The sequence below is a fragment of the Salvelinus alpinus genome, chromosome 2, assembly GCF_045679555.1.
Source record: "Salvelinus alpinus chromosome 2, SLU_Salpinus.1, whole genome shotgun sequence".
NCBI classification, from domain to species: domain Eukaryota; kingdom Metazoa; phylum Chordata; class Actinopteri; order Salmoniformes; family Salmonidae; genus Salvelinus; species Salvelinus alpinus.
Genome location: NC_092087.1, coordinates 111,632,085 through 111,644,392, shown reverse-complemented (window position 1 = coordinate 111,644,392; position 12,308 = coordinate 111,632,085). Strand labels below are relative to the sequence as shown.

Below are 12,308 nucleotides of genomic sequence, written 5' to 3'. Positions count from 1 at the left end.
AAAGATATCAGGCAAAAACGTGCACGGCCCCTTTCTGTCAGATTCTTATGAAATCGTCGGAGAAGAGACCGCTCTAAACAGTACATTCAAATTATATAGGCAACTAGCAAAGTAGGTGGTCTTGTCGTCTGGCCTTCCTCTTGGTCAATCTTGGTCGTGAGTGGTCCTGTTCGGACCAGGTGTCGACGTTCCATTGGCTCTTGACATAGTTCTTTGTCTTGAGTCACACCCTTGAAAAGAATGTGTATGTCTAAATGATGTTTCAGGGGCCTGTCCTGAGTGGGGTGTGTGTGTGTCTGAGGTTAGTATCTAATGAGATCGGCATGTGCCTAAGGACAAAGAGAGGGTGGGTTCATTTTGTACAAAGGATAGCCTATGTTGGAATGTTGTTATACTAGTCTCCAGTATCTATTTCAATTTCTTACACTTGCTAGCCAAAATAGCCTAACCCATAAAGCTCTTTAGACGCTATCGTGTATATTAGCCACTGTGTTTTAAACCCTCGTCTGTCGTCTATTTAGTAAGCTCTTATTTCATTTCATATTTACGGTGTTGTTGTTATTATTCAGCTGGCGGGCTGGTTAAGTTAGCATTAGCCTAGCTAGCTAACATCTCCGACCATGAGTTCACTAAATTACTCTCTTCCTGCTGAAGAAGAGACGGTCTGGTGGACGGAGAAAGAAGCTCTCATCAAAGAGGAGGAGGAAGAGAAGGATGTTACAATACAAAAACAAGTAGAGGGTGAGGCTGTTACAGGGAAAGAAGAAGAGAAAGACGTTACAGTGAAAGAAGAGAAAGACGAAGAGGCGTTCAGAGTAAAAGATGAGGACGATTCAGTTTTTGAAGTGAAAGCGGAGGAGGGGGAGATTACGACCTCATCGGAAGAAGAGGAGGAGGAAGCTGGATATTTGGGCCCGATTTCCCAAACGCAATTTAAGGCATCCAGTGGTTCTAAAGCTGAACTTAGCCATAAGATGGTTTTGAGAAACCGGGCCGTGATTACCACTGGTAAGTACTGTCTTAAAAACAGAGGTACAAACTCTGCAGTTGTTGAACTGATGTTTGGTGTTAAAAGGGAAATCTGCAATTGCTACATCCATATTTTGACTTTTAAATTATTTATTTATAGCCATTGATTCTTGGAGAATATAACACATGCCTCATGAGCTTAGTTCAACTGTTGTACCCCATCAGAACCCCAAATAAGCTTTTTTTACTCCAATGTTTAGAAACAATGTAAATCAACAGCCTCAACATGGTTAAAACTATAATGTTGATATCTTGGATGGTCAGTACTTTCATCCATAGGTCTGTCTATGAATTTGAGAGTAGTTACATGTCTCCAGGCCCATCATCTTGTTACCAAAACAGTGGTGGAAAGACTGGTAAACGGATGTGGGATGGGGGCTGGAGAAATGTAACCACTCTCAAATTCATTGAGAAAGCTATTGTAGCAACCGTAACCCAAAACCTAGCGACCTCGTCAAGAAGTTCAGACATCTTGGCATAACAGTTATAAGGTGTTGGCTTGACAGTCGCTGGACCCAGGTTTGAGGCCAGCTCAGGGCTTCCCCACAAATTCACTACACTATGAATACAAGGACTGGCCATGCATGATGTCATAATGATAGTTTAACCAGGTTTCTAGGCTATATAGTATATTCTAGAATTCATCCATGATGTCATAGTGATAGTTTAACCAGGTTTCTAGGATATATAGTATATTCTAGAATTCATCCATGACGTCATAATGATAGTTTAACCAGGTTTCTAGGATATATAGTATATTCTAGAATTCATCCATGATGTCATAATGATAGTTTAACAGGTTTAACCAGGTTTCTAGGATATATAGTATATTCTAGAATTCATCCATGATGTCATAATGATAGTTTAACCAGGTTTCTATGATATATAGTATATTCTAGAATTGCCAGTGAAGATTTCCTGTGGAGGCAAATTATTAGAGCAGTTGATAAGTCATTGTATAATATTCAGCCAATTTTTTTTCATGCCCTTACATTAAAGGCAAGACATACCTAGATTCAATTACATTCATGAATTGGTTTGAAACCTTTGTTTTAAACCCTTCTCAAAGTTGGTGACTTGACGGATTTGTAAAAAATGGTTTGTCATGAATCACTATTTATTTATTTAAATGTAACCTTTATTTAACTAGGCAAGTCAGTTAAGAACAAATTCTTATTTACAATGACTGCCTAACCCGGACGACGCTGGGCCAATTGTGCGCCGCCCAGTCAACAATATAACAATATAATAATAAATAAGACACATAAATGACTAGAGTGAGCTAGTCGTCAACATAACCTGACCAGAGGGAGCCGGTCGTCAACATAACCCGACCAGAGGGAGCCGGTCGTCAACATAACCCGACCAGAGGGAGCCGGTCGTCAACATAACCCGACCAGAGGGAGCCGGTTGTCAACACAACCTGACCAGAGGGAGCCGGTTGTCAACACAACCTGACCAGAGGGAGCCGGTTGTCAACACAACCTGACCAGAGGGAGCCGGTCGTCAACACAACCTGACCAGAGGGAGCCGGTCGTCAACCTGACCAGAGGGAGCCGGTCGTCAACCTGACCAGAGGGAGCCGGTTGTCAACACAACCCGACCAGAGGGAGCCGGTTGTCAACACAACCCGACCAGAGGGAGCGGTCGTCAACACAACCTGGACCAGAGGGAGCCGGTCGTCAACACAACCCGACCAGAGGGAGCCGGTCGTCAACACAACCCGACCAGAGGGAGCCGGTCGTCAACACAACCCGACCAGAGGGAGCCGGTCGTCAACACAACCCGACCAGAGGGAGCCGGTCGTCAACACAACCCGACCAGAGGGAGCCGGTCGTCAACACAACCCGACCAGAGGGAGCCGGTCGTCAACACAACCCGACCAGAGGGAGCCGGTCGTCAACACAACCCGACCAGAGGGAGCCGGTCGTCACTATAACCCGACCAGAGGGAGCCGGTCGTCACTGTAACCCGACCAGAGGGAGCCGGTCGTCACTATAACCAGACCAGAGGGAGCCGATCGTCACTATAACCAGACCAGAGGGAGCCGGTCGTCACTATAACCAGACCAGAGGGAGCCGGTCGTCACTATAACCAGACCAGAGGGAGCCGGTCATCACTATAACCAGACCAGAGGGAGCCGGTCATCACTATAACCAGACCAGAGGGAGCCGGTCATCACTATAAACCGACCAGAGGGAGCCGGTCATCACTACAACCAGACCAGAGGGAGCCGGTCGTCACTACAACCAGACCAGAGGGTGCCGGTCATCACTATAACCTGACCGGAGGGAGCCCCCCCCCCCCCTCTGCTGCTGGACTTCGTAAATTCGTAAATTCCGTTTTGCTCCTGAAGTTTTCAGTAATAGACTAATAGACTACAGATAGATAGACTAATAGACTAGTAATAGACTACACCATCAGTCTGCAACCTTTTCCAGCTGGAGTGCCAATTTTCATTTAATTTATAATAGTATCTCAAAATGATTGTCTGTGATTAATCTACATTCTATCAAAATGAAAATTATACAAATCTAAAAGTAACTTTTATTGACATTGCCAACTATGTAAAAATAGCCTACATAAAGCCAACAAATAAAAACATTGCATTCTGCAGTTAGAAAATATCCTGATAAAAATAAATATCCGAGAAATCACATTGGTTGCAAATGGCCTGTCTACTACAAACTTGAAAAATTGTATCAACTATCAACTGGGTCAGGAAACTCGGATAGCAAGCTTGCAACATTGTATAAAATATTCTAGGCCCTCAGTTTCCTGCTCCAGTGAGTTCTGGACAGACACAGCTGTAGGCTATTTGTGAAAAGGATAAGAAGTAATCAGGTATTTTATGACATTTCCACTGGATCAGAGCATTACATTTTTCCCTTTCATGATGAGTGGTTATCGAAAGGGCGAGAGCTGGAAATATTTTACAAAAATACTTTGAGGAGTTATTCTCATTTGCAATTGATTTTGATTAGACTTTGTTTACTTGCTGTTTGGAGGTGAAGAATCTGCCAGGGGCCGTTTCATTTAGTATCCGTTTGGGTCGGTTGGGGAATGATTTTATTTCCCCTCAGTATGTTGTTCCGAAGTTGACTGACTGAAAGGGAGTGTAACTTTGATTATAATTACACTTCCCTGAAGGAGGGAAACGAGGTACAACGCCTGTTTGTTCCCGCCCTTTCCTGGGTCGGTGAAGAGCAGTATTAACTTTAAGGAATAAATCCAAGCCTCACTCTCATCACCTGTGGAAGGCGGGGCTTCCAGCGAGGCGTGGATTTGATACTATGTTGCACCTAGTTTCCCTCCTTCAGGGAACAGTAGTTATAATCATAACATGTGGATTTAATAGTATGTTGTACCTAGTTTCCTCCTTCAGGGAACAGTAGTTATAGTCATAACGTTACGCTTGTCATATGATGAACTTCAACTTAAATACGGGATCTTGCTGTCGGACAGTTTTTTTGTATTCTGAAATGCACTCGACCCACTTATCATTTAGTGGCTCCTTATGTTACGCTGGGGAAACAGTTTTCATGAGCACAGAAATACTAAATAATTTCAGAGTTTGCTAAATCCAATGGTTTTTAACTGAGTCATTTTATAATCCAAGATGGCGTAGCATTAAGACGTGTTTGTTGTAAATGGTTAGTTTTTTTCGCCTTTTTTGTATATTTTGCAATATATTTCAATCTTTTTCAATTTTAAATTAAATATACCTTCCGGCAACCCGCCTCACCCAATATGATACGGATCAGCTATTTTTTTTTTTTAGACCTTATAGCTAGAACCTCCATCAGCAGCTAGCCATCAGAAGTTAACCAGCCAATGTGATATGGATCTGCTATTTTTTTTTAGACCTTATAGCTAGAACCTCCATCAGATGCCATCAGAACATAGAACATCGCCTGTCATATTATACTCAGGCATTATTTTAACAGTTTTGGAAACTTTAGAGTGTTTTCTATCTAAATCTACCAAGTTTACTTTGGGCACGCTTTTCATCCGGAGGTGAAAATAGCGCCCCCTACCCTAGTGAGGTTAACCTGGATATATCCTGGAAGTATATTGACCTCATCCCTTCAGTAGGGGATGCCTGGTTGTTCATTAATTGTAATTTCCTCACCACCTTAAATAAGCATGCCCCTTTCAAAAAATGTAGAACTAAGAACAGATATAGCCCTTTGTTCACTCCAGACCTGACTGCCCTCGACCAGCACAAAAACATCCTGTGGAGTACTGCACTAGCATCGAATAGTCCTTGCGATATGCAACTTTTCAGAGAAGTCAGGAACCAATACACACAGTCAGTTAGGAAAGCAAAGGCTAGCTTTTTCAAACAGAAATTTGCATCCTGTAGCTCTAACTCCAAAACGTTTTGGGGACACTGTCAAGTCCATGGAGAATAAGAGCACCTCATCCCAGCTGCCTACTACACTGAGGCTAGGAAACACTGTCACCACCGATAACTCCACGATAATTGAGAATTTCAATAAGCATTTCTCTACGGTTGGCCATGCTTTCCTCCTGGCTACCCCAACCCCGGCCAACAGCTCCCCACCCCCAGCAGATACTTGCCCAAGCCTCCCCAGCTTCTCCTTCACCCAAATCCAGATAGCTGATGTTCTGAAAGAGTTGCAAAACCTGGACCCGTACAAATCAGCTGGGCTAGACAATCTGGACCCTCTCTTTCTAAAATTATCCGCCGCCATTGTAGCAACCCCTATTACTAGTCTGTTCGACCTCTTCCGTATCGTCCGAGATTCCTAAAGATTGGAACGCTTCCGAGGTCATCCCCCTCTTTAAAGGGGGTGACACTCTAGACCCAAACTATTACAGACCTATATCCATCCTGCCCTGCCATTCTAAAGTCTTCGAAAGTCAAGTTAACAAACAGATCACTGACCATTTTGAATCCCACCGTACCTTCTCCGCTGTGCAATCCAGTATCCGAGCTGGTCACGGGTGCACCACAGTCACGCTCAAGGTACTAAACGATATCATAACAGCCATTGATAAAAGACAGTACTGTGCAGCCGTCTTCATCAACCTGGCCAAGGCTTTTGACTTTGTCAATCGCCGTAATCTTATCGGCAGACTCAATAGCCTTGGTTTCTGAAATGACTGACTCGCCTGGTTCACCAACTACTTCTCAGATAGAGTTCAGTGTGTCAAATCGGAGGGCCTGTTGTCCGGACCTCTGGAAGTCTCTATGGAGGTACCACAGGGTTAAATTCTTGGACCGACTCTTTTCTCTGTATATACCAACGATGTTGCTCTTGCTGCGGGTGATTGCTTGATCCACCTCTATGCAGACGACACCATTCTGTATACATCTGGCCCTTTTTTGGACACTGTGTTAACAAACCTCCAAACGAGCTTCAATGCCATACAACACTCCTTCCGTGGCCTCCAACTGCTCTTAAAAGCTAGTAAAACTGAATGTATGCTCTTCACCGATCGCTGCCCGCACCCGCCCATCCAGCATCACTACTCTGGACGGTTCTAACTTAGAATATGTGGACAACTATAAATACCTAGGTGTCTGGCTAGACTGTAAACTCTCCTTCCAGACTAATATTAAGCGTTTCCAATCCAAAATTAAATCTAGAATCTGCTTCCTATTTCGCATCAAAGCCTCCGTCACTCACGCTGCCAAACATACCCTCGTAAAACTGACTATCCTACCGATCCTTGACTTCAGTGATGTCATTTACAAAATAGCCTCCAACACTCTACTCAGCAAACTGGATGCAGTCTATCACAGTGCCATCCGTTTTGTCACCAAAGCCCCATATACCACCCACCACTAGGACCTGTATGCTCTCGTCGGCTGGCCCTCGCTACATATTCGTCGCCAAACCACCTGGCTCCAGGTCATCTATAAGTCTTTGCTAGGCCGCCTTAACTCAGCTCACTCGTCACCATAGCAACACCCACCCATAGCACGCGCTCCAGGAAGTATATCTCACTGGTCATCACCAAAGCCAACACCTACTTTGGCCGCCTTTCCTTCCAGTTCTCGGCTGCCAATGACTGGAACGAATTGCAAAAATCGCTGAAGTTGGAGACTTATATCTCCCTCACTAACTTTAAGCATCAGCTATCTGAGCAGCTTACCAATCGCTGCAGCTGTACACAGCCCATCTGTAAATAGCCCATCCAACTGCCTACCTCATCCCCATGTTTTTATTAACTTTTTTTTGCTCTTTTGCACACCAGTATTTCTACTTGCACATCTATCACTCCAGTGTTAATTTGTTAAATTGTAATTACTTCGCAACTATGGCCTATTTATTGCCTTACCTCCGTACTCCATTTGCACACACTGTATATAGATCTTTCTATTGTGTTATTGACTGTACGTTTGTTATCCCGTGTGTAACTCTGTGTTGTTTTTGTCGCACTGCTTTGCTTTATCTTGGCCAGGTCGCAGTTGTAAATGAGAACTTGTTCTCAACTGGCCTACCTGGTTAAATAAAGCTGAAATAAATTAAAAATAATAATAATAATCGTAACTTTGACAACACCCAAATGGATACTGTCATTAACACGGTTCTTCAATAATTACACATCATTCTTAATACTGTAGCTCTTTAGTTAGTCACACATATACACAGGCAGTTAGAAAAGCCAAGGCTAGCTTTTTCAAGCAGAAATTTGCTTCCTGAAAAGAAAAAAAAACAACCAAAGTGCTTCTTCATTCATTACTCTGGTAAAGACAGTTATGCCGTGCTCCACGTTGGATCCAACATCCCTAACAAATTGATGTTCATAATGTTATTGTTTGCTTGATTTACTGTAGGGCCTCGTTAGTCTGTTTGCACACAGAGATACTTAGCTCATAATGTGTAGAGAACTGTTCCTTGATGGATCGGCTATTGTACAACACACAGAGCTATTTTCCTTTATTCAGGACATTTAGAATGACAACACATTACAGAGTAGCCTAGTGGGATTATTCACAAAATTATCTGGTTATTTCCATGTTTCACCTGAAATATTAAATTATTTATAGTCCTAGGTCTATGTTGTTGTTTGGTGAAGTTATGGGTCCTACAGTAGGTCTATCTTGTTGTTAGGTGAAGTTATGGGTCCTACAGTAGGTCTATGTTATTGTTAGGTGGGAGTTGTGTGCCAATTTGTTAAACACTTAGTGTACAAACCCTTATTGTCAGGCTGATAGCAAAGCCTCAGAACATTTTACTGGTTGAAGTGTTTCAGTTTATAAGTATAAAGCAGTTGATTTGCGACAATAACACAAACATATTAAGCAGGAGATTCAAATGAGCCTTACAGTTATAATCCAATAGTAGGGCGGGGTCGAGACCCAGGGTCTCGAGCTTGATGACGAGTTTGGAGGGTACTATGGTGTTAAATGCTGAGCTGTAATCGATGAACAGCATTCTCACATGGGTATTCCTCTTGTCCAGATGGGTTAGGGCAGTGTGCAGTGTGGTTGCGATTGCGTCGTCTGTGGACCTATTGGGTCGGTAAGCAAATTGGAGTGGGTCTAGGGTGTCCGGTAGGGTGGAGGTGATATGGTCCTTGACTAGTCTCTCAAAGCACTTCATGATGACGGAAGTGAGTGCTACGGGGCGGTAGTCGTTTAGCTCAGTTACCTTAGCTTTCTTGGGAACAGGAACAATGGTGGCCCTCTTGAAGCATGTGGGAACAGCAGACTGGGATAAGGATTGATTGAATATGTCCGTAAACACACCAGCCAGCTGGTCTGCGCATGCTCTGAGGACGCGGCTGGGAATGCCGTCTGGGCCTGCAGCCTTGCGAGGTTTCCTCATTACCAGATATACTACATCCATAACTAGTGGTTTCCTCATTACCAGATATACTACATCCATAACTAGTGGTTTCCTCATTACCAGATATACTACATCCATAACTAGCGGTTTCCTCATTAGCAGATATACTACATCCATAACTAGTGGTTTCCTCATTACCAGATATACTACATCCATAACTAGCGGTTTCCTCATTAGCAGATATACTACATCCATAACTAGCGGTTTCCTCATTACCAGATATACTACATCCATAACTAGCGGTTTCCTCATTAGCAGGGAGGAGTTTCTGCAACCAAATTGCGTGTGCATCGCCCTCATGCCGCAATTTTAGCAAACACAGAAAGGGGGCTATATTGGAGACCAAAAGTCGTCTGGCACACTGCTTAGGATTTCAACAACTTGAATTACTTATTTCTAGCCAACAATCATCTATGTTACTACTAATGTGAAAACAAGACAAAATATCACAGTTGTTGCTATCTTGACTGTCTTAATTGTTAAATTTAACAGACGTCAATTGTTGTACAACTTCATGGGTATGCTCTGGGCATCACCTTTTACCTAAAATAAACAGTGGATTTCTGCTGTTGTGGGCCTTTAACCGTCTGACTTTGTTGTTCACACAGCAGAGATACGGGACTATCGTGGATCCTCTGGGGAGTCTCAACAACCTCATGATGCTGACGAGGCAGAGAAGAGTCTCTCCACATCAGAACACCTCAAGAAACACCCGCAGAGATCCACAGGGAAGATAACTCACTGCTGCTCTGACTGTGGGAAGAGATTAAACTCCTCAGTACAACTTAAAATACATCAAAGAATTCACACAAGAGAGAAACCTTATAGCTGTGATCAATGTGGGAAGAGTTTTGCTCAATCCAGCCATCTGACTGAACACCAGAGAACACACACAGGAGAGAAACCTTATAGCTGTGGTCAATGTGGGAAGAGTTTTTCTTCTGGCAATCTAACTATACACCATAGAACACACACAGGAGAGAAACCTTATAGCTGTAATCAATGTGGGAAGAGTTTTAGTCAATCTAGCTCTCTGACAGTGCACCAGAGAATACACACAGGAGAGAAACCATATAGCTGTGCTCAATGTGGGAAGAGTTTTGTTAAATCTAGCCATCTGACTGAACACCAGAGAACACACACAGGAGAGAAACCTTATAGCTGTGATCAATGTGGGAAGAGTTTTGCTAAATCCAGCCAGCTGACTTTACACCAGAGAACACACACAGGAGAGAAACCTTATAGCTGTAATCAATGTGGGAAGAGTTTTAGTCAATCTAGCTCTCTGACAGTGCACCAGAGAATACACACAGGAGAGAAACCATTTAGCTGTGGTCAATGTGGGAAGAGTTTTAGTCAATCTGGAGATCTGACAGTGCACCAGAGAATACACACAGGAGAGAAATCATTTATCTGTCATCAATGTGGGAAGAGTTTTTCTACTTCTACCTATCTAACTATACACCATAGAACACACACAGGAGAGAAACCTTATAGCTGTAATCAATGTGGGAAGAGTTTTAGTCAATCTAGCTCTCTGACAGTGCATCAGAGAATACACACAGGAGAGAAACAATTTAGCTGTGATCAATGTGGGAAGAGTTTTTCTTCTTCTAGCTATCTAAATATACACCATAGAACACACACAGGAGAGAAACCATATAGCTGTGGTCAATGTGGGAAGAGTTTTTCTTCTTCTAGCTACCTAAATATACACCATAGAACACACACAGGAGAGAAATCTTTTAGGTTTAACCAGAGATAATCTGATAAAAGATCTCTGATCAAATATCAGAAAATGTATATATGAAGGAGTTGTTTCATGATATCAATGAAATAATGTCACAATGTAGAATGTTTTAACATTGTAGTAGGAGTATTTTAATGTCTCAATGTAGAATGTTTTAATATATAGTATATTAATGTACTCTGCAGTCAGTCAGTCAGAATGTCACAATGTAGAACCCTAAACGTTTGCCCCCTTATCAATTGGTTTCAACATGATATGGATATTAGGCTCATTGGGGGAAATCCAGGCTCTGAATTGAAAGAGTATTATTTATGTGATTTAACACAAAGTGAGTAACAAAAAAAGAGTTGTCCTCTAACCAGTGATGTACACATTATTTCCAGAATCAACTGATTTCAACATAATATCGATGAGTTATGACAAATAAGTGTTGTGTTCCTTTGTTTAGTGACCCCTAAATTTAAATGCATCACTCCAATATGTAGCTGACTGTCTTCTGCAGGTTGTCCTCTAACCAGTGAGCTAAAAGATATCTCCCATTTCCATGTTTTTTGTTGTTGTTGTTAGTTTCAACAGCACGAACTAATCGATATCCGTGATTTATTGCTACTTGCCAAAACAACAGTGTTTTTGGTGCTTGTGCAGTTTATAAGGAGCTTGTTTTGAAAAATACAATTATTGTGGCAGATGTTTGTGTATATACCACATGTTAGGTTTTCAATTTATCCCAAACTGTTTCTGCATATTGGTTATTGATTTGGACACGTTAAAACTGTGTTTTGACATTGGGCTATCCCACCTAGCAAAATGTAATTGAAAAGCCGTTGAAAATAATACTATGCAATCAAATATTTCATATAACATTTAGTAATGAAAATTATTCATGCAACCAACTGATAATTTTTTGGTACAATTATATTGACATTGTTGCCCTGTTTTTAGAAAATCAAGGGTCATTTTCACATGTGCCAAACCAAATGTACTAGAGCATGACATTGGGGACTGGGTCCCGATCCAACAACATGCCTATCTAGTGAACCCTGAAAAGAGAGAGAAGCTCCGCAGTGAGGTGGAAAGTTACTACGGATATTGCAGGAGTTTCCTCTTGAAATCATACATGTCCGTGGTGAGAACAACCTGGTTGCTGATTGTCTCAAGGGGGGCAGTCAAAATGTTTTGTGTTTTGCGTTCAGCCAGTGCATTGCCATGGATCACAGTTTATTTTTACTGCACGTTTTTCCGTATTGGAGATGAGTTTTGTTTGGGCTCGTTCCAAGGGGACGAGAGTTCTAGAAGCTATAGAAAGAAAAATCTTTGTGGGAATAATAAAAAATAAATATTGTTTTTAATTGTTTGCCAGTAGACAGACACCATGTTTATATTGGTGACGGTGAAGCATTGTAGTTGATTATAATGTGAAATGGAAGTTGTTTTCTGTTGTTGGTGAGCAAACTCTTAAGGTGTTAGTTAGTCTTTGGTTTTTCCATTTATGTTTTGAGGTTGGACTTTAGCACGTCTAGCTCGTTAGCACGTAGGACGCACTGATTGGTGTCACCTCGTTAGTCAGTATGTGTTACACCTGTGCTGGCTTGTCCATCTCGTTATTGGGAAGGTGTTTCACCTGAGCTGGTCCAGGTTCTATTTAAGAGTGTCTGGCCCAGTGCTCCAGTTGTCTTGATAGATGTGGAGAGTCAACACCTTTA

The 12,308-nt window shown here is 42.3% G+C and overlaps 2 protein-coding genes across 2 annotated transcripts in view; one reads left to right on the top strand and one right to left on the bottom strand.

The window, feature by feature from the left end:
* Positions 1 to 12,308, bottom strand: part of LOC139549388 (zinc finger protein 180-like) — a 175,557-nt gene that overhangs the window by 17,048 nt on the left and 146,201 nt on the right. The window lies entirely within an intron of this gene.
* On the top strand, positions 433 to 10,976 carry LOC139548412 (zinc finger protein ZFP2-like). The gene is made up of 2 exons (XM_071358097.1): positions 433 to 1,008; positions 9,464 to 10,976. Exons 1-2 carry the CDS (start codon positions 621 to 623, stop codon positions 10,618 to 10,620), a joined length of 1,545 nt encoding a protein of 514 aa, XP_071214198.1. The 5' UTR covers positions 433 to 620; the 3' UTR covers positions 10,621 to 10,976.

Excerpts from the sequence above, each read along its gene's own strand:
- LOC139548412 (XM_071358097.1), top strand. The coding sequence starts at position 621 with ATGAGTTCACTAAATTACTCTCTTCCTGCTGAAGAAGAGACGGTCTGG. Across the intron at positions 1,009-9,463 it reads CCGGGCCGTGATTACCACTG|CAGAGATACGGGACTATCGT; the intron begins GTAAGTACTGTC and ends TTGTTCACACAG.